The sequence below is a fragment of the Hyperoodon ampullatus genome (assembly GCF_949752795.1).
Source record: "Hyperoodon ampullatus genome assembly, chromosome: 11".
NCBI classification, from domain to species: domain Eukaryota; kingdom Metazoa; phylum Chordata; class Mammalia; order Artiodactyla; family Ziphiidae; genus Hyperoodon; species Hyperoodon ampullatus.
Window position 1 is genome coordinate 94,463,589 of NC_136924.1, and position 21,646 is coordinate 94,485,234.

The 21,646-nt window shown below is 40.9% G+C and overlaps 1 protein-coding gene across 2 annotated transcripts; it reads left to right on the forward strand.

The window, feature by feature from the left end:
- Positions 1-562: 562 nt before the first annotated feature.
- STYK1 (serine/threonine/tyrosine kinase 1) lies at positions 563-18,906 on the forward strand (the record flags this gene model as incomplete). 2 transcript variants are annotated; one of them, XM_079715944.1, is made up of 10 exons in its annotated part: positions 563-630; positions 2,132-2,247; positions 2,659-2,793; positions 5,757-6,023; positions 6,723-6,904; positions 8,667-8,750; positions 13,509-13,717; positions 15,712-15,752; positions 16,418-16,514; positions 18,702-18,906. In XM_079715944.1, 9 exons carry the CDS (start codon positions 2,184-2,186, stop codon positions 18,904-18,906), a joined length of 1,284 nt encoding a protein of 427 aa, XP_079572070.1. The 2 variants fall into 2 exon arrangements, with proteins under 2 accessions (XP_079572070.1, XP_079572069.1); XM_079715943.1 differs by lacking the exons at positions 563-630; positions 5,757-6,023 and having other exon boundaries at positions 2,184-2,247.
- Between the last annotated feature and the right edge of the window lie 2,740 nt (positions 18,907-21,646).

The following is a 21,646-nucleotide window of genomic DNA, read 5'->3' on the forward strand; positions in this document are numbered from 1 at the left end:
TCTTGTACTGTGGTAAGGGAGATTATACTCCCAGAACCGACTCCCCAGAGATCCAAACTCGTTTAACTGGCTGCTCCCTGAACGAAAATAATTACATCTGATAATGCACCGAAAAGGAAGTAAGAGGAAAGGAAAATAAGAATCAGAATGACATTTGCAAATTATGTTTGAATTCTCCTGGCTGAGCTAATGTTTTATTTTTAGGACCTTCTTCGCTCTGCCCTCTCAAGGCTCTCTGTTTCTTGCCCTTTTACAAGTGTTTTCCCTTTCATGCAGTCTTGTGGAATTGTGGGAACCTTCACCTTGCCTTTTGGCTTACAAACTCGATGAGATGGACTTTGCTATCTTACCATTCATTGGCTTCATAGATCCCTCCCTATGTGCAAGCCCACAGATAAGAATTTCCCTTTCTCTCTGTGATGTTCCTTCTCCTGGCTACTCCTCTGTTTACTTAGGTTTCTGTCATCCAGCCACACACCTGTCTCTCTTCTGAGCTGTAAGGGGATTGTTTAACTCTCATCCCCTCAGACAAACTCATGCAACTCCAGGAATAGTGAAAAGAAGACTCAGCTGGCTGGGAGGTTTCTTTACATATGTGTTTCTGGCACTGAGACACTCTGCCTCGATAAGGTATTAGTGGTTATTAGTATTAATAATAAAACACAACATGTAATGTAACAGACAGGACCGTAATATGGCTAATGTCACATGTGTACAATATAGTATAATATCGTATAAGCTACAGTTATGATTTTCTAAAATTTACCTTGTTATTAAATCACTACAGAACTGGATCACATATTCAGAGTTACCTAGGCAGTGAAAAATCACCATATTTGTTTCAGATCAATCAGAATGAAAGAAGCTGGCTTTGCTGGCCATGGAATCAAGTTAACCAAGGGCAAAATAAAGTTTTTATATACATGGAAGAGTGGTGACCACCAGTTCTCTTCAGAAAGAAAGAATTGGGTTTTTGGAAATATATGCCGATTATATAGAATTCTATAGAAATATATGCTGATGATATAGAATATAATCATGTAAAGAATCTCTGGCCAGGTAAGCAAGAAACTCGCAACTATAGTCTACTTGGAGGAGAACTGGGAACTGGACAGATGGAGAAGGATGGGGTGGGGAAACGATTTTCATGGTATACAATTTTATATTTTTATTTTTGGATATATGAACATATTTCCTTTTTGTTAAAAAAAAAGAGAGGAAGAGAAGACGGCTTAGTACTGACACTTGCTTTCATCCAAATATTGGTAAGAATGAGTGTCTGTGTCTATCTGTATATGATGGGCAGGGAAAGCTCTGAGAGTTGCAGAATTAAATAGTTTTATTGATAACTGCTATCTGCTCACTGGTAGTGAGAATGCGGTAGAGGGATGTTTCAGAGAAGGAAAGCAAATGCATAACTCGTCTCTCTTGAAATTTGCCAACTATGGATTCATTGTCTGAATTAGTTTTGTATAAAAATGAAATTGTGTTTTGTTTAAAAATTAGGGGATACACAGAAAAAGAAAATTAGACCTTCTTAAGGACTGTAAGAGAGCTAGATCTTGGGCTTCCCTGGTGGCACAGTGGTTGAGAGTCCGCCTGCTGATGCAGGGGACACGGGTTCGTGCCCCGGTCCGGGAGGACCCCACATGCCGCGGAGCGGCTGGGCCCATGAACCATGGCTGCTGAGTCTGCACATCCGGAGCCTGTGCTCCGCAGTGGGAGAGGCCACAGCAGTGAGAGGCCCACATACCGCAAAAAAAAAAAAAAAGAGAGATAGATCTTTCCCACATAGCTCATGGACCACAGTTGTGCACCATTCGTGAACTTGACCAGTGGAGCAGCAGTCTAGGGTGGGAGGGGAGCCTTTAAAATAATTTGAGAAACAATGGCGTGAAAGGATAACACCAGATCAGGGCTGGATTAGCTGTATAAGAAAAATGGCAGGAAAAAAAAGTTCTCCCAGTTTGAATGTCAGATAGTTGGATAGAGATGAATTGGTGGCTTGGAGCATTCCAGGTACCTGTGTACTTAATAACTAGTTATTTGGAGAGGTGTTTTAAAATTCTCTGTGTGCTCCATTTTATTTTAGTTTTTCAGAACAACTCAATCCTTGGGGATTATTCTCTAGTGCTCTTTGCATCCTCTGGGGGTCAAGCGCTGAACTGGACTGCGGTGTGGCAATGGGAGATGAGAGGCGCATGACGCGGATGCTGTTGGAATGCAGTCTCAGTGACAAGTTGTGTAGTAAGTACAGATGATATAGAGATCTGCCCTCTGAGTTTAGGATGATGGAGATTAAGATCTGAATAGATTCTGGAAGGAAGATCATTTGATTTCTAATAGAAATGAAGACAATGGTGACAACTGAATTGGCACTAGTGGCTTTGGGCGGAGGGGGGAGAGTGGCAATCATAGATCCAGATGTGCTGCATCCTCCATCTCAGTGGGAAAAATGAGAGGCGAGGCGCATAGCATACTTCATGGGCTAAGAGACAGGGACATTGGGATTTCAGAGTAGGGAGTTGATCCCAATTGTGGTAGAGGGATCAGAAGGAAGAGATGATCGTGTGGGGTGAGCTGGAGACTGATGGGTAGGGGAAGTCAGGTTAGGCTGCTTCTTCAATCTCTTCTCTACTTGCTTGATTTCCGACCTAGTTGTCCGGGAGCAGCAGTATGAAATCATCATCATCCCAACCCTTCTGGTTGGGATCTTCCTCATTCTCCTTGGGGTCATCCTGTGGCTTTTCATCAGAGAACAAAGAGAGCAACAGCAGTCTCCTGGACTACGAGGTAAAGTTCAAACCGGGGCTGGGCAGTGGCTCGGGGAAGATGGAGATTGTAGAAAATAAGACACAAGCCTCAGTGAGCCCAAGTCTAGAGGACCCTGCAATGAGATAGCGGGTATGGGTTCCCTCCTGTGTAGTTGAGAGGGGGGTGAGCTCTTCTCAAGGACATGTAATATATGCTTGTTAGCTGAAAGAAGAGTAGGCAAGAGAGGCCTCCTGTAACCTCTTTCTGTCTTCTTCGTCCTATTGCACGATCAAATCTTTGGCCATGTGAGTGTCTAAGGACTGGGGAGCAAGGCTTGGGTAAAGCCCAAGGCTTTGTAACCAGCTTTGAAGGATGACATTTTACTCTACAATGCATTACAGCCCTACCCTGTGCTTCTGGAATTTACGATGTGAAGAGGTAGCCTTCATAATAGTCTTTGAAGCATTAGGTAGGAGGTGATAATGTGCTATTCTGGAGTACCACTGAGCATATAATGGAAGAGAATCAGCTCATACAGGAAACTCAGAGAAAAAAGAAGGAAAAAAAGATCCTGACAGTAAATGAAGCTCTACAGTGGCTGATCCCTAATCCTTCTCTAAATTGTATCCCAATTCTCTTATAACTCACTCTTACAAAAAACTTCTCAAGGGCTTCCCTGGTGGTGCAGTGGTTGAGAGTCCGCCTGCCGATGCAGGGGACACGGGTTCGTGCCCCGGTCCGGGAAGCTCCCACATGCCGCGGAGCGGCTGGGCCCGTGAGCCATGGCTGCTGAGCCTGCGCGTCCGGAGCCTGTGCTCTGCAACAGGAGAGGCCACAACAGTGAGAGGCCCGTGTACAGGAAAAAAAAACCCCAAAAAACCCCCAAAAAAACACGTCTCAAAGAACTTGTCTAAACTCACTCTCACTGCTTCTACTTGTCACATTCTCTTCTGAACATACTAAAACAGGGCTTTCCACCCCCCCAATCCACCAAAAGAACTCTTTCCAAGATCACCAGTGTCAGCTCTGTTGGGTCTTCATCCTACTTGACCTGTCAAAAGCATTTGACACTATTTTGCACTTCCTCCTTCTTGAAACACTTTTTTCTTTCCTTTTAAATCTACAGTCACTTTGTAAATGATCTCATTTTCAGTCTTATGGATTCAATTACTTTCTCGATTCTGACTATAGTCCCCTTGAACTCAGATTTTTATACTAAACCACCTACTTTGCAGTTTGGACCTAGTACACACCTAATACGTAATGTGTGTAAAACGAAGGTCCTGAAATTCCCTCACAATTTCCTCTCCCAACAGCTTTCCCTATCTTAGTAAATGGCAAGCCCAGCTCCCTATATGTTCAGTCTAAAATCTTGAAGATGTCCTTGACCCCTCTTTCTGTCACACTCCATCTCTAATCCATTAGCAAATCCTGTTAACTATGTCTTCAAAATAGACTCAAGCCACCCTCACCTCCCATAGATAATCGTAATACACTCAAATGGTTTCCCAGCTTCTGCCTGTATCCTTTTATGCTCTATTGTCCCAGAGCAGCAGAATGATTCTTTTAAGGCATAAGTCAGTCCTGTCAATTCTCTGCATGAAACCCCCAGTTGCTTCTCAACTTAGAATGAAAAAAGACAAAATTCTTTTTAAAAAAAATTAATTAATTTTTGGGGTTGTGTTTGGTCTTTGTTGCTGCACGCGGGCTTTCTCTAGTTGCGGTGAGCTGGGGCTACTCTTCGTTGTGGTGTGCAGGCTTCTCATGGCAGTGGCTTCTCTTGTTGCGGAGCATGGGCTCTAGGTACGTGGGCTTCAGTAGTTGTGGCTCGTGGGCTCTAGAGCGCAGGCTCAGTAGTTGTGGCGCACGGAGTTAGTTGCTCTGCGGCATGTGGGATCTTCTTGGACCAGGGCTCGAACCTGTGTGCCCTGCATGGGCAGGCGGATTCTTAACCACTCCACCACCAGGGAAGTACAAGACAAATTTCTTTTAACGGCCTTACATGATCTGGGCCCTCTCTGGCCTCATCTCCTGTAACCCTCCAGTTGTCCCCTTGGTTCCAGGGGCACTGATTTCATTACTCTTCCTCAAATATGTCAAGAATGCTCCTTCCTCAACCTCTGCACTGCTTCCTGATACCAGTATGGTTTGCTCTCAGATTGCTTCTATTTCTCAAAAGTCATCTTCTCAGAAAGACCTTTCCTGACCTTCAAACATAAAATTGCATAACTGATGCTTCTTATTCCCCTCTTTTCCTCCATAACACTCCTTACCTAGTATATTATTATCTTCTTCCTCTCTCCTACCACTAGATGGTAATCTTCATGAGAATCTGGACTTTGCCTATTCCTATCCCCTAGAACAGTGCCTGGCAAGGAGGAGGTGATATTTGTTGAATAAATGGATGAATTAATGAATGAATAAAGATTTAATAAAAAGAATGAATCTCTCTTCTCTAATAGAGAAAAACTGGTTTAGAAAGGGGGAAAGTACCAAAAGAATTTTTTGATTGAGACTCTTGGAAATATGGAATAATTTAATTTTGGGGACCACTTGAGGGAGGAATAACTTTAACTTAAAGCTGAGTAGTTATCCATATCTACCCTCCACCTTGGGAAGCCATTTGATTGACTTTAATGATAGTCTCCACCGGCAGTTACCACCACATTTAGGTGTCTGTTGTTTGAATACCTATTCAGTAACTTCCTTAATTGTCTTCATACTATACTCATACTGAACTGTAATCCTGAGGAAGACTGAGATGAAATGTCATTACCCATTTTCAGAGGTCCATCTTCAGTTGTCTTAGAAGTAATGGGATTATTACATAAATTCTACAAGGTTTGTATTGATGCTGGTTCATAGAGAAGCATCAGAAGGTATCCTCACAATGGCCAGAGAGAAAATTGCTGAAGGGACTCCTTGCTGGTTTGTTCCAGGTTCTGCTTTCTTGGAGTCCCTAGGCTAGGAAAAAGCTTGTTGGTGCCGCCTCTTTGTTTTAGGTGTTGCCCACGTGCCTCCATCTAGGGGCCTAAGCTGGGAAGCAGCAAGACCTGAAGGAAGTGTGTTTGTACCACTTAAGGAGACATCGGTGGAAAGCCTTCTACGAACTTCCACACATGCCCTGGCTAAGCTGCAGTTGCCCCGGGAGCACCTCTCTGAAGTTCTGGAGCAAATCCACAATGGTAGTTTTGGGACCATCTACCGAACCAAGATATATACTGGGGACCCTGGTGAGCCCAAGAGTGTTGTCCTCAAGGCTTTAAAAGGTAAAAGGAGAAGTGTTGGACTTCCTTTCCTCTTTTAACTTTTTTTTACCGTGAGCCCTCAATAGTGAATGCTAACAGGCTTTGCAGACATTAAGATGTTAATCAACAGATAGTTGTGGTCACAATTGGGCACAGAATAAGAAGGGAATAGAAAGTAAAAACTCGCAACAGAAAGGTTCTTCTTTGGGTCTTTCCCTAGCTCAACCTTGCCTATCAAGGCTGTTAAAACTGATTTTTCCATATTAGATATTACTTGAACGAGGATTTTGTGACTGTTTTGATATATTTTCCAGTTACTGCATTTTTCTTCTTTTTGCTGATACTCATGATATGGACCAGTAATGATGGATACATAAAACAGAACAAGGATAGGATTAGCAAGAATATTAATCCAAAGGTCTAGAAGTGGTAATATTTTAATGTGTGATAATATTTTAATGTGAACAGAACACTTGTCTATTAGGCAGAGGAAAGCCCATCCAGTTCTAAAGACCTACGGTTCTATGTTACCTTTGACAAAAGGTCAGTGACATTGAAGATCATCTTCTAATTGATTCTCTTTCTTTTTACTTTTTGTCTACACTCACTCCCCTTTGGAGCCTTGAAATTTATCATCTGAGGTTGCTTCCTGACTTGAACCCCCATTTTATTGGTGATACTCTGACTGCTCACTCCCCATGGTTCTTCTGTCCTCCACAGAACCAGCTGGGCTCCAAGAGGTGCAGGAGTTCTTAGGGCAAATCCAGTTCTATCAGTACCTGGGGAAGCACAAGAACCTGGTACAGCTGGAAGGCTGCTGCACAGAAGGGCTGCCGCTCTATATGGTGTTGGAGGATGTGGCCCAGGGGGACCTGCTCAGCTTTCTCTGGACCTGTCGCCGGGTAAGTGGTAGGGTAGAGGTGTTGGGAAGGAAAGGCTTGACCTGGCTTATTAGCTGTTCGCTTGTCAATTAGCCTGATAAATGACAAATTAGAGAGACATTATAATAGCATAACAGAGAGTGATTATCACCAACCAATAGAATTTTTAGTGATGATGGAATATCTGCTCTGTCCAATATGGTAGCCACTAATCACATGTGGCTACAGAACCCTTGAAATGAGGCTGATATGATTAAGAAACTGAATTTTCAAATTTATTTAATTTTAAATAATATACGTTCAAGTAGGCATATGTGGGTAATGGCTACCATATTGGGCAGTACAGATTTAGAGAATGGACTTTGGGCTCCATCTCCTACAAGCTATGTGACTTTGGGCAAATCACCTCTCTGAGTCTGAGTTTTTGGAATCTGTAAAGTGGGAGTAATAATAAATACTTATTAAAATTCAAGGAAATTATGTTTGTAAAAACAGTGATTAGAACATATTAAGCACTCAAAATGGTAGCTGTTTTAATGATAATTGCATAACAACCTAACTACTGTTAGTAATAATTTTGTTGTTAGTGTCAAGTATATTTTCCATTCTGTATCATCACCCTAGTGTGCCGAGGCTGAGTTAAGGAGAAATTCAGCCTGAAAGTTTGTATATCTCCAATTCATATTTAAAAAAATTTAAATGTTCAGAAATTTCCAGGCTAAAGTGCAAGTCCTATTCCTTACAATTTCACCACTTCTTTATCTACTCCTCTTTTTGAAGTGCTCCATGTTTTCCTAGTTAGCTCATCACTTGCTGATGAACAAAGTTCAATATTAATCAAGCCTGCTAGGTAGGCTGATCATTGTATTACTAAATGTGTATGAAAAAGAGACCTTGTTGACTTCTTCCATCCAGTGATGCAAATAGGACAATGTGCACATCATGAGATTTTAAACTTTTTAAGAGGTTATCCATCAGTCACTTGGTCTGTGCCCTAACTTCACTTGTTTCTTTTTATTTTTCAGACTGCATGCCTCTCTATTTCAGATTGTTTTCACATGCTTTTCTCATTACACCAGACTTCTCCCTTTCCCTTCTTTGTAGGGTCAATGGCCACTCACTCTTCGGATCTTGTCAAGAGCTTTCCTTGCTTCTCCAACTGAATGAGCTCTCTTTCCTCACAATCATATGATCTCTTTTACATTTCTTTCATGGCACTTATAGACATGTAACCATGTATTTATGTATGATTATTTTATTTTGATTCACATGTGTTTGCCACAGTATAAGCTCCGGAAGGCAGTAGACATATTTATTTTGCTCACTTTTGTATTCTGAGTTCCTAAAATGAATCTGGCACATAGTAGGCATTCAGTCAAGATGTGTTGAGTTAATGTGCTTAATTAATCTCTCTCTCTCTCTCTCTCTCTCTCTCTCTCTCTCACACACACACACACACACACACATTCTGCCCTAGGAAAATTGCTGCTTTATCCAATGGATAGTCTTATATATACTTGTCTTTCTTACCTGCTATTCTGTTCTTCCTTCATCCTGCTATTCATCTACATTCTTTACTGTTTTCCTGGTCCAATAAATCATGGTACTTCTCTGCGTATCTGAGAATCTCTCATATCATCTGTCCTTGAATCTTATAGTCCTTATATTTTTGTGTATTTTCCTTAGCTTTGATAACTGCATTTAAGAATATCTCTGCCCCTATTTTTTCTTTCAGATCTGTTCATGTCATTTTGATATACTGCTTTTTTCTCTATCTATTTAGGATGTGATGACCATGGATGGCCTTCCGTATGACCTCACAGAAAAACAAATATATCACATAGGGAAGCAGGTCCTTTTGGCTGTGGTAAGGCTTGGAGAAATGACAACAGATGGCAGTGATTTTTCTTGTTAGCTTGGTATTTAATGTCATGTTTCTCAGTTATGCTCTCAAATGGGGTATATATTATAAAGGAAAGAAGATGGAAGTCAGGGGATGGAAACTCAAGCACCAATAAGTTGTTTTCAATTCTTTCATGAAAGTATTTAGATAATATAATTCAGGATTGGTAATTCTAGGAAGAAAGTAGTCAGTTTAAAGTGGTTTTTTAAAATATTTATTTATTTGGTTGCATCGGGTCTTAGTTGTGGCAGGTGGGCTCCTTAGTTGTAGCTCACTGGCTTCTTAGTTGCATTACGTGGGCTTCTTTTTTTTTTTTAAAGAAGATGTTGGGGGCAGGAGTTTATTAATTAATTTATTTATTTTTGCTGTGTTGCATCTTCGTTTCTGTGTGAGGACTTTCTCTAGTCATGGCAAGCGGGGGCCACTCTTCATCGCGGTACGTGGGCCTCTCACTATCGCGGACTCTCTTGTTGCGGAGCACAGGCTCCAGACGCACAGGCTCAGCAGTTGTGGCTCATGGGCCTAGTTGCTCTGAGGCATGTGGGATCCTCCCAGACCAGGGCTCGAACCCGTGTCCCCTGCATTAGCAGGCAGATTCTCAACCACTGCGCCACCAGGGAAGCCCTGGGCTTCTTCATTGCAGCAGGTGAACTCATTAGTTGCAGCTCGCCAGCTCCTTAGTTGTGGCATGCGAGCTCTTAGTTGTGGCATGCATGTGGGATCTAGTTCCTGGACTAGGGATCAAACCCAGGCCCCCTGCATTGGGAGCACAGAGTCTCAACCACTGTGCCACCAGGGAAGTCCCAATTTAGGGTTTTTAGAAGGAACAGGGGGGCTTCCCTGGTGGCGCAGTGGTTGGGAATCCACTTGCCAATGCAGGGGACACAGGTTCGAGCCCTGGGAAGATCCCACATGCCACAGAGCAACTAAGCCCGTGTGCCACAATTACCGAGCCTGTGCTCTAGAGCCCACGAGCCACATCTACTGAGCCTGCATGCCACAACTACTGAAGCCCGTGCGCCTCGAGCCTGTGCTCCCCAACACGAGATGCCACCGCGATGAGAGGCCTGTGCATCACAATGAAGAGTAGCCCCTGCTTGCAGCAACTAGAGAAAGCCCAGGTGCAACAATGAAGACCCAACGCAAGCAAAAATAAATAAATAAATAAAATTTTTTTTTTTTAAAAAAAGAAGGAACAGGAAGGGTTTTAAAAGGTTTCTCAGTCTTAAGGGTAAAAAACCAGGGCAACGCAGGCAAAAATAAATACATTTTTTTTTAAGAAGAAAAAGAAGGAACAGGAAGGGTTTTAAAAGGTTTCTCAGTCTTAAGTGTAAAAAGCCAAGGCTAAGAGCTGTATGTCCACATACTTCCAGATACATACTAATGTTAACAGATGTAAAAGGGGAAAGGGGAAGCAAGTTGGGAGAAGAAATGGGACTAGAAACTGAACGGGTGAAAGGCTACAGAACCAGAAGGAAGCTTATAGTTTATACCCGTAAAACAAGAAATACTAGTTCAGAACATGTTAGGTTGTAGATTTGCTTCGATACTGAATGTGATAGGAGTTACAGATACTTTAAAAAGAACAAGGAACAAGTGGAAGAGGAGGAATAAGAAGGGACAAAGGTGAGAGCATTTCTTTATTTTAAACTAACCTAAATAAACGGGGAAGAGAAAGAACTCAAGGTTTAAGAAAAAAAAGTTACCTTTACCAGAATTACTCAGGAAATTTAGATGACTATTCCTATGAAATTATTTAGATAATTGTGTTTGAAATTAGTTACGGAAAATCAGGGCTCTGTGAAGCTACTATTTTAGTATTTGATATATCTTGCCACCTTGAGGTATGAAATATACAAGGGATATAAATGGAATCAGAGAAAGCTTAGGAAAAAAGAGGTGATGAAGTGAGAAAAAGTTAGTTGAAGTTCTCATGGAGCGAGGGAGAGAGCACATCATACAAATAAATGTTAACTGTGGTGTTTGGATGGCCTAGTTGGTATATTTCCTTGATAAAGTTAGGGTATCCTGATACCCTAACCACTGGTGGAGCAGTGGTTGAGAGTCCGCCTGCCGATGCAGGGGACACGGGTTCGTGCCCCGGTCCAGGAGGATCCCACATGCCACGGAGCAGCTGGGCCCGTGAGCCATGGCCGCTGAGCCTGCGCGTCCAGAGCCTGTGCTCGCAACGGGAGAGGCCACAGCAGTGAGAGGCCCGTGTACCGGAAAAAAAAAAAAAAGTTGGGGTATCAGGACAAATGAAATATTTAAAAAACAGAAATAGACTCACAGCATTGAAAACAAACTTATGATTACCAGAGGGGAAAGGGGAGAGGAGAGATAAGTGAGGAGTTTGGGATTAACAGATACACACTACTATATATAAAACAGATAAACAACAAGGACCTACTGTATACCACAGGGAACTATAGTCAATATCTTGTAATAACTTATAATGGAAAAGAATCTGAAAAAGAATATATATATATGTATATATGTATAAATATATAATATATATATATACATATATATCTGAATCACTTTGCTGTACATCTGAAACTAACACAACACTGTAAATCAACTATACTTCAATAAAAAGTTAGGGTATCAGGACAGAGCTTACCTTGTATTCTGAACCATAATTGCAGGGGTGCCCCATAGAGATGCAGTGATCACACTGCAGCATTCCTCAGAGCCCAAGATTACCAGTTATAAGGCAACATCATACTATTTTTTCTAACTTTTAACAACCTCAAGATCAGTATATTCTTCAGTTCTTCTCATTAGAGTATAATATCTTTGTTCTGAGACCTCACCTGAGACAAAAAACCAAAAAACCAAAAAACAAAAAAATCCCTGCTAGTCACTGTTTGCTTCACCATCAATGACTGGAAATTACCACCTTCACCTTTTATTTTTTCACACCATTCTTGTTTAGTAATCATAGACCTCAGTCTCTAGCGCTTCAGTCATGTATAGGTTTTCAGCATCTCTGTATGCCTTGAACACCTTGATGTTGGGGGAAATGATTTCAACACATTGGTGTCATTCAGGTGCAGTGGTTCTCAAATGTCTTCTTGGCTGTGCTATAATCATTTTGATACTTCTTAAAAATATAGATTATCAGGTCCCTCTTCCTAGATTTTGGTTAAGTAAATTCGGAGAGAAAACCTTATGAATTTATAAATCTCTCGAGCAATTCTGATTTGCAGCCTGGCCTGAAAAGTATTAGTAGAATTTGTAGTACTTCCCATGAATTAGAATACTGGGTTCTGGTCACTACCACTTAGTACCAGTGTGACCTTATATAATCATTTAGATTTATCTGAAAGTTACTTCCCTAACTCACCTCATCTAGTTATTTTAGGGACAAAATGAGATGATGTAAAACTGTATATAAATTTATTATTATGACACTAAATTTTGCTATGTATATATTACCCTGTTTGGAAGACTGCTGCTAGAAACTTGAAACCTACTCTCCTTCCCCTTGTCTAGCTGGGTCCTATCTGAGAGGAAAACAGGCCAGGGTCAGGGTCAGAGTAGGAGATTATAATTTCCAAACCCAGTACAAATGTTATTTGGATTATTTACTCAGTTTGCTAAGCTTTATTTGTTTGTTTGAAAGCAAAGCTAGTGTATTTACTAATAAATGTGTCTTCAAAAATATAAGGGTAGGGCTTCCCTGGTGGCGCAGTGGTTGAGAGTCCGCCTGCCAATGCAGGGGACACGGGTTCGTGCCCCGGTCCTGGAAGATCCCACATGCCATGGAGCGGCTGGGCCCATGAGCCATGGCCGCTGAGCCTGCACGTCCAGAGCCTGTGCTCCGTGACGGGAGAGGCCACAACAGTAAGAGGCCCACGTACAGCAAAAAAAAAAAAATATATATATATATATATATATATAAGGGTATATCAGTGTATCCAAAATGTGTAAATCATTTGTCAAACCCCAGAGAATGTACAATGTGAAAAGTGAACCCTGAAGTAAACTCTGGACTTCAGTTGAAAATAGTGTATCAGTATCAGTTCATCAGTTGTAACAAATGTATCACACTGATGCTAGTTGTTAATAATAGAGGAAACTATGAAGTAGGAGGGAAGGGATGTCAGAGTGCTCTGGATTTTCCACTCAATTTTGCTGTCAACCTAAGACAACTCTTAAAAAAATAAAGTCTTTTAATTTTTTTAAAAAAGGAATGAAGTATAGGTATCAGTTTGCTAATCTTAAACACAATGCAAACATGTCTGATTCATTATAAATACTTGGAAGCTGGACTTCCCTGGTGGCGCAGTGGTTAGGAATCTGTCTGCCAATGCAGGGGACACAGGTTCCATCCCTGGTCCAGGAAGATCCCACATGCTGTGGAGGAACTAAGCCCGCATGCCGCAAGAGCCACAACTACTGAGCCCACATGCCACAACTACTGAAGCCCGCGTGCCTAGATCCCGTGTTCTGCAACAAGAGAAGCCACAACAATATGCCCCTGCTTGCTGCAACTAGAGAAAGTCCGCGTGTAGCAACAGAGATCCAACACAGCCAAAAATAAATAAATAAAAATTAATTAAAAAATTAATAAATACTTGGAAGCGATATGTCATTATTAATGAGGCTTGTTCAGAGTAGAAAATATACTTGTCTTTTCAAGGATTTGTTTCTCTTTATCTGTGAGCTAAGCCATGACCTCAGAGAGCTGATCCGTCTTTGATCTCATGTTGACAGGAATTTCTCCAGGATAAGCATCTGTTCCATGGGGATGTGGCAGCCAGGAATATCCTGATCCAGTGTGATCTCACTGCTAAGCTCTGCGGACTGGGCCTGGCTTATGAAGTCCACTCCCGAGGGGCCATCTCGTCTACTCGCATCGTACCTCTCAAGTGGCTCGCCCCAGAACGGCTTCTGCTGAGACCAGCTGGCATCAAAGGAGACATGTATGGTTTGTTCCTGCCCTGTGGATTTCTCCCTTTCTTGACCCAGGTGTCCTCCAGCTCATGAACATGACTGGGTCTATTGTCAATTATGTCTCCACATGAAATCTCTACTGAGAAGTCAGACTCTCAAGCAAAAATGTGTGTTATGTGGCAGAGCTCATACTTGGCATCTGCCTGCCATCCTTTTTAGTGCCTTTTGAAGTATTCCCTCTGTGTGAGATTAGAAACCTTAATTAGGAGAGAAAAAAAAATGAATAGATTATTCATGCTAGTATCTGAGGACTTAATCTGGTGGAGTTTTATCTGTTTATCTAGTTTTATCTGAAAGAGGTAGGTCCGCTTAATCAAAAGTTTAGTTAAACTAGGACTTATTAAAATAAATACATATGTGTGTGTATACTCAATTTATTTTAACTTAAAACATATAAATAGATATTTAATTATCAATCTTTTGGAGGAGGACCAAGGGGATAGACCTGCTATGCTAAATGAAGTTACGTGTTGTGTTTCTTGTATAAATAGCGTCCATAATGAATTATTTTTGAGTTTCAGTTTGGGATGACTCTAAATAGAGTGAGAAACTTGCAAACAATTGTGACGCAATTTGACTACGGGCATTTATTGTTAATTTTTCCCCAGTTTTCTACAGTTGTCTCACCCACGCAATTTGACAACACTTTCTTTTTAGCAGCTTGGTTTTATAGAATATTTTCAAAGCATTCAATCTAGTTTTCAGGGAGCTAATGCTTTTGGCATGTATATTTAATCAGCTTACATAATATTTAATTGATTACATAATTACAGTTACATGTAGGATTGGCATAAACAGGATTGTAAAGAACTGCGATTGACCTTTGGTAGCCATACAACTCAACTGCTCGGAGGGGCACATAAACACAATATAGAACATCTTACTAGCCATGAATGTTATGAGTTGTGGGGGAAATTTAGAACATCAGTTGACATGGTGAGTCAATTAAGAGACTGATTTTTTATTTTATTTATTTATTTTTTGGCTGTGCCACGCGGCATGTGGGAGCTTAGTTCCCCGACCAGGGATCGAACCCATGCCCCCCTGCAGTGGAAGTGCAGAGTCTTAACCACTGGGCCTTCAGGGAAGTCCCCAGAAGACTGCTTTTTTATTTCATTGCTGTTTCGCTGACATCTCCTTTTGAATAGAGGTCTGGGAATAGTAAGCTTAACTGGGAAATATTGCTCATTTAATGATGATATTATAGAATAGTGAAATATACATCTCTTGAATCATATTGCTTAGGCAAATGCCTACTCCAGTTATGTATAAAACTTGTTCATATTTTTCCTAGGTTTGGGCAATTAGATCTACTGAGGAAATAGTAGATAAATGATAAAACTTGCTTGGCCTTGAGCTAAGAATAAAGGCTAGAATTTCAGCAGGGAGAAATGGGAAGGATGAAAAAGACGCAGAGGGGAATTTCTGTATGTTTGGGTGAATATGTTTGCATGTTTGCACAAACACTCACAATTTAGCAAATAATGGTAAATATCTATTAATGTGTAATATAGAAACAAGGAGGGCTTCCCTGGTGGCGCAGTGGTTGAGAGTCCGCCTGCCGATGCAGGGGACACAGGTTCGTGCCCCGGTCCGGGAGGGTCCCACGTGCCGCGGAGCGGCTGGGCCCGTGAGCCATGGCCGCTGGGCCTGTGCGTCCGGAGCCTGTGCTCTGAAACGGGAGAGGCCACAGCAGTGAGAGGCCCGTGTACCGCAAAAAAAAAAAAAAAAAAAAAGAAACAAGGAGACCTAAATTCAGTACTCAAATCGATTAGATTCTAAGGGAATTGGACAGAAGTGCTTTCTAATGGCACTACCTCATTGCTTACTGTATCAGTCACCCTTGATTCCCTTCCGTTGCCTTTGTAATGCGGTTCTTACTGAAGGCCTCTGGTACTTAAGTGAGCTGTCTTTACGAAAGGCAGAAATAGAAATTAAATCCATGGCCTTGTTTCTTTTACAGCTGGTCTTTTGGGATACTGCTCTACGAGATGGTGACTCTAGGTAAGGAGGATCCCCAAAGCAGTGTGCACCTCTACAAAAATATACAAGGGTGTTTATTTGGGTGGTGGACGACACTTGCTATGAGAAGGGGTTTCGGTACAATCTCTGAAGGTTGAACTGAGTTGACATAGAACCCTGATTTTTGAGATAGTCTTGTAATGTCTTGATTCCCTCCCTCCCTCTCTCCTTCCCTCTTCTGTTTTTAACTTTCTTTTGCTTTCCTTCTCTCTCTTTCCCTCAAGACTTTACCAATTCCATGGGATGTTTTAAAATCCAAGGATGATTCCAAGGATGATCTTGCATAAACATAAAAATATTGTCTTTAGATTTATTAATCCACTTGATGGAGAAACTAGAGCACCTTCTCATGTTTGGGAAGTAGAGGGCAGATCTTATCTCTCACTTTGCTTTATTTTGTTACTTTCCTAAAGACTCAACGTTCTGCTAAGTTATCAGTACCCACCCCCATCTCTTTTTTTCCAAAATTCTCTAAGCTATATCCTTACTTGATCACCAGGGAGCAATTATATTATATCTATTATTTTTCCTATGGCTATACTTTTGCAGGTAATTAGCCCAGGTGGATGGAGAGTAGTGTTAGTTATACTTTATATTCTGAGGACCCTTAAGTTCTCTTACTACTCTCATTCTTTCCATACCAACAGGGGCACCTCCATATCCTGAAATCCCCCCTACCAGCATCCTACAGCATCTCCAAAGAAGGAAAATCATGAAGAGACCCAGTAGCTGCACACATACCATGTAAATGGTTTTTAAAATCCTTTTTTGCTCTTCATCAGTCGTGCCCCTTTCAAAGTGGCTCAGATGACCTTCAGCTGTCCTTTATGTGCTAATGTACAACACTAAACCAAACCTCTGCAGTAAAACACATCTGCTCACATATACAATGTACATGTATATGTATATCATATGTATGTGTGTATACATACACACACACAAAATATTGAGGCAACCACTGAGTACTATATTAGAAATTTAAGTTCGCTAATGTTGTTAAAGCTTAGTTCTTCTGGAAGCTTTTAAAATAGACCAAATCCAATGCAAATACAGTAGTGTTTTATCTATTTAAATGTCAGTCTCAGTTAGAGACTACTAGCTTCAGTTCTAATATAGTTGTCATAAAATCCATTGCACTACAGTTACTCACTGGTTCCTATTTAATATTTAACTTAAAAATGTATTGATTATCTGTTTTCCCAGTTCTACGCATGTTGGAAGCCAACCAAAAGTGGGGGTGAGAAGAAATGAGGCAGGAGAAGGAGGATATCAAATTGTCAGCAGAAAGGGACAGTTGGTGAACTAACGTAGAGGCAGAAAATGGAAAAATTAAAAATTACACTCAGAGTTTTATAACCAATAAAGTACAAAAAAAGGTTGTTATAGAACATAAGGAAAGGTAAATTATTTTTAAGAAGACAGGAGTTAATATATTAATATACATTTCTATTAAAGTTGTTGCTATTTTGTAAATTTTTCAGCACAGAAAGGGTAAATTTCCAGTACCTGGGTTTCCCAACATGAAACAGTTACAGCATCAAGCATGTTAAAAATGCTAAATATCATAACTGTTGATATATGTTTTTATGCATATATACACACACATACACACAGTATAGTGATACTGGCTGGGTATACTAGAATGAAGTTGTTGACAAATATTTCTGATAGGCTTTATGTGTATAAAAGGCTGTCCTTGATACTGGGGAGAGACATTTAACTGATAAAGTACCTGGTCTTGAAGAGGGATATCAGAAACAACATGAAAATCAACATCAAGTTTGAGGCAATAAGTAGAATGGTTAAAAGCTCAGATTCATCTCATAGAGTCAAAAAGACACACGTTCAGTCCTAGTCCTACTACTTTACTGTGCGTTGTTTACTTATCTTAAAATAGGTATAATGATAATCCTACCTCAAAATTATTTTGAGGCTACAATGAAATAATGCATGTTAAGTTTCCCTACCATGCCTTTTATAATAAATAAGTTCTTGGTAAAACGTTAGCAGTATTATTAAAGTAGCATCTTATACAAAGTCTCATCGTACAACATTAGAGAGTGTGGGAAACACAGTGCATGCTGAGGTTTATAAGGAAAGGAATTAAGACTTAAACCTGTAGGAAAGGATAACCATGGAGAGGATATTCAAGGAATTGGGCAGAGCATGAGCAAAGACAGAGTTGGGTGTTACTAACCACATCTAGGGTATAGCAAGATACTGACTTGCCAGGAGGAGAGGGCTTCAGTTAGGCAAGAGCTATGTGCTAAGAAGCTGGGGGGTGGGATGTTGACTTTATATGGTGAGCAGTGGTAAATCACTGTAGGTTCTTGGGCAGGAATGAGACTTGATGAAGAGTGTTTGAAAACAGGCCATGTTGTAAATTCTCTAGACACTGGATTGAAGCAAAGACAGATTAAAGGTGGTAAGTATTTCTATCTCGATTAAGGCAATTTCCTGGAGAAGCTAAGTAATAAAGGGGGGAAATGACCTGGATTAAAGGAAGGAACCATCTAATTACATTATCTGAAATTAGTATGAATCGTATTATTCCATACCTTCTTATTTTCCTTGCTGTAATGTAGCTCATACTGGTAGATAAGTTATAGCAATGGTTTGGAATGATGCAAATGAATAACATGTAAGATGAAAACACTTCAGAGTTTTTGGTAATCTAATGGAAAAAAAAACTGTTCTGTCATACTGATTGTAGTTTAGGAAATATTTAGTCATTCCTTTGATAAAAAAAAGGGTCCTGTTGAGAAGATGATATTAAGAGACTTGGCATTAGGAAGATGAGAAGGAACAGTATTCTCTGGGAAGCATATGGGACACAGCAGTGAGAAGTAGGTTAAAGACTCATAGGTTTCTTTTGTTAAGGTTTGTTAGGAGAGGAGACAGTTTCTCTTGTTTCTCTTGTTTTCCTTTCAGGTACGGTCTCATGAAGTCCTGCTGGCATTGGAGTGAGGACAGCCGCCCCTCACTTAGAGAGCTACACTCACGCCTAGAAACTGCTGCTCGAACTGCAAATGACAAGGCTGTGTTGCAAGTACCAGAATTGGTGGTGCCTGAATTGTACGCAGCTGTAGCAGGCGTCAGCGTGGAGAGTCTCTCCTATAGCTATAGCATCCTTTGAAGATCCTGGGGCAACACACATTTTTGGGAGGTCATATACTCTTGGAACCAATTCCTCCAAGAACAGAGAAAAGACTTTCTAGTGGGACATAAAGGGAGGAATGGGACATGGATCCTGCATCTTCCCCTACACATTTCCCTAGAAACCTGAAGTGATGCTAGATGAGGCTGCACACAGCATATACCCTCGAGACTGAGAAGTACAGTTTCATTTCTGTTATCCCAGTCCTGAAGATGCGGGGTAGATGGGACCATGTCAACACAAGGGAGGTTTTACAAGTCTGCGGTGTTTGTTGCAGCATGGCACAGATAAGCTGGTCCCTCCCACCACAGGCTGGTTTCCTTTGAAACATGCTTTTATCTAGACTATTATAAGGTCCAGAAAATTGGAAACAAATGAGGGAAGAGAAAGCTGATAAAGAAGTTGATGAGAAGAAAATTGAAGGTTCTACTTGCTCAGGAGTATAGATGAGGACCAAGGTCATCCTTCAGAGAGAAGGTGGAGGAAGGACATACAGGATGTCATTCCTGGTCCATTCATGCAGGGCTGAAGGAGAACCATTAAGGAAGCCTTCTGAGCTCCCCCTAAGGTGTATATAGGAGAAATATGGTCCCCTTTGATCTAAGTCTGAGGTAGGTGAACCCTGTTGGTACTATTTGAACTAGAAGCTGGAGGGGTCATTTCATGATTAAGAACATTCAACATGTACTTTTCAACAGTCTGGCTTCCTGGCCCCTATGCGACTAGGGAGACTGAGCCCAGAGGGTCAATTGGGTCGATGATGAATACACTGTGTATTTAATAAATGGGAAATATGGAAATCAAGCAAAAGTGCTTAGTAGGCAAGGACATCTTTAACAAGGGCTAGAAAAGGATGTAACCTGAGATGGAAGGAGGATAGGTTCCCATTTTCAATCATCCAATGATCTACTGTGAAACTTACTTCATTAAATTCATATTTATTGAGTGAAAGTAGGCTTTTCAGGTTATACAGTTGCCAAAATCTCTCCAATAGGGAGGATAACAGTAGATAAATGAAAGCGAATGTCAACAGAAAAATTCAAGAGGCAATCTACGTTGTCAGAAAAGGGATTCCTCATGCGTGAAAAGGGGATACTACCTACCTCACAGGGTTGTCATGAGGATTGAATGAGAGTATATATTTGTACCGCATCTGGCACATACTATGTGCTCAATAAATGTTAATTTCCTTACTCTCATCCTTACTAGCCTAGAATCTTTCATATCTTTTTCACTTAAAACCTACGGTGGCCAAGAAGAGGACCTCGGTCTGTCAGTCACACTGCAAGGGAGGACATGCTTAAAGATGATGGTATGGTACAAATACCACTTGACTAAAAAGAGGAAGTCATAATTTTTGTGTGAGCGTCTGGATGATGACAGTCATCTCCTACTAGTTCAAAATACTGGAAATATCATGATAATGACAGTTCAGTTGAACATGTGGTCTGTGATTTTAAACAATACCTTGGATACTCTAGAAGGGACATCCAAGGCTGCTATAGGAAAATGACTGGCAGTTGAAAAACTTGCAGAAGTTAGAAACCTGATGGAGTCATGATGAGTCGCCCAACTGAATAATGATTCTTGCACCTCTAGGAATACCACAATGACTAGACAGAATTTAAATGCGTGGAAGGCAGCAATAGAGAAAAGGGAGGAAGAATGGCTCAGCACAAAATGATGAAGTCCTATGGAATCTCATTGTTCTCAGCTGTTCATTTAAGTCAAATTTACAAAATATTTACTTATTTATTCAACTATTTTCAAAGAATAGAGTGTTAAGGCCAACTGTGCCAGACACTGTGCTAGGTGTTGGATAAAAAGAAACGGAGAGCTTTGGCTTACAGTCTAGAAAGCAAGAGACACTATATACACATTTATGTGGGTCTTTGTTAATTACAATTGTGATAAGTGCTGTGAAGAAAAAGTATAGGGTAGTAGAGGGAGTATAAAATGGGGACCTCCCTGAAAAGATGGCATTTAGACTGAGACCTTAGGGATGGGTGAGTAAGCCTGACAGTGAGGAGAAGAGACTTCCAGTTGAAGGATTATGTATGTGAAAACTCTGAGGCAAGAAAAAACTCAGTTTGAGGAACTGCAAGGAGGCTAGTGGAGGGAGATATAGTGAAGCGGGAGGAGAGTGGTGCATGATGAAATGGAGAATTGCTCTTTCACGCTGTATTTTTTTTTTTTTGCAAGGGAAATAATGAATTCACCTTTACCAATGATATTCAAAGTAGCACTCGACACTCATCCATCAGGGGTAAATTAGTAATAATAAAAATCAACTCTACCAACAGTCTGGGAATAGATCAGATGATCCAAGAGGGAATACTTCTCAAAATCCCCACCATGTACAAAAATAGACTCAATGGAAAAGAGTAGCTTTTAAAATATGTAAGAGGAAAAATATTAATTCTACAAATAGTTATTCATTGTATACCACATACAAAGCTCAAAGTTAGCTTCTATGGAAGAAATAAAGACAAATTCTGAATGACTCAAGCCCTCAAGTTACTTATTTGGTAGTAAATTGGTGCCCTCATTTTTTTTTTTTTTCTGCTGTACGTGGGCCTTTCACTGTTGTGGCCTCTCCCATTGCGAAGCACAGGCTCCGGACGCGCAGGCTCAGCGGCCATGGCTCACGGGCCCAGCCGCTCCGCGGCACGTGGGATCTTCCCGGACTGGGGCACGAACCCATGTCCCCTGCATTGGC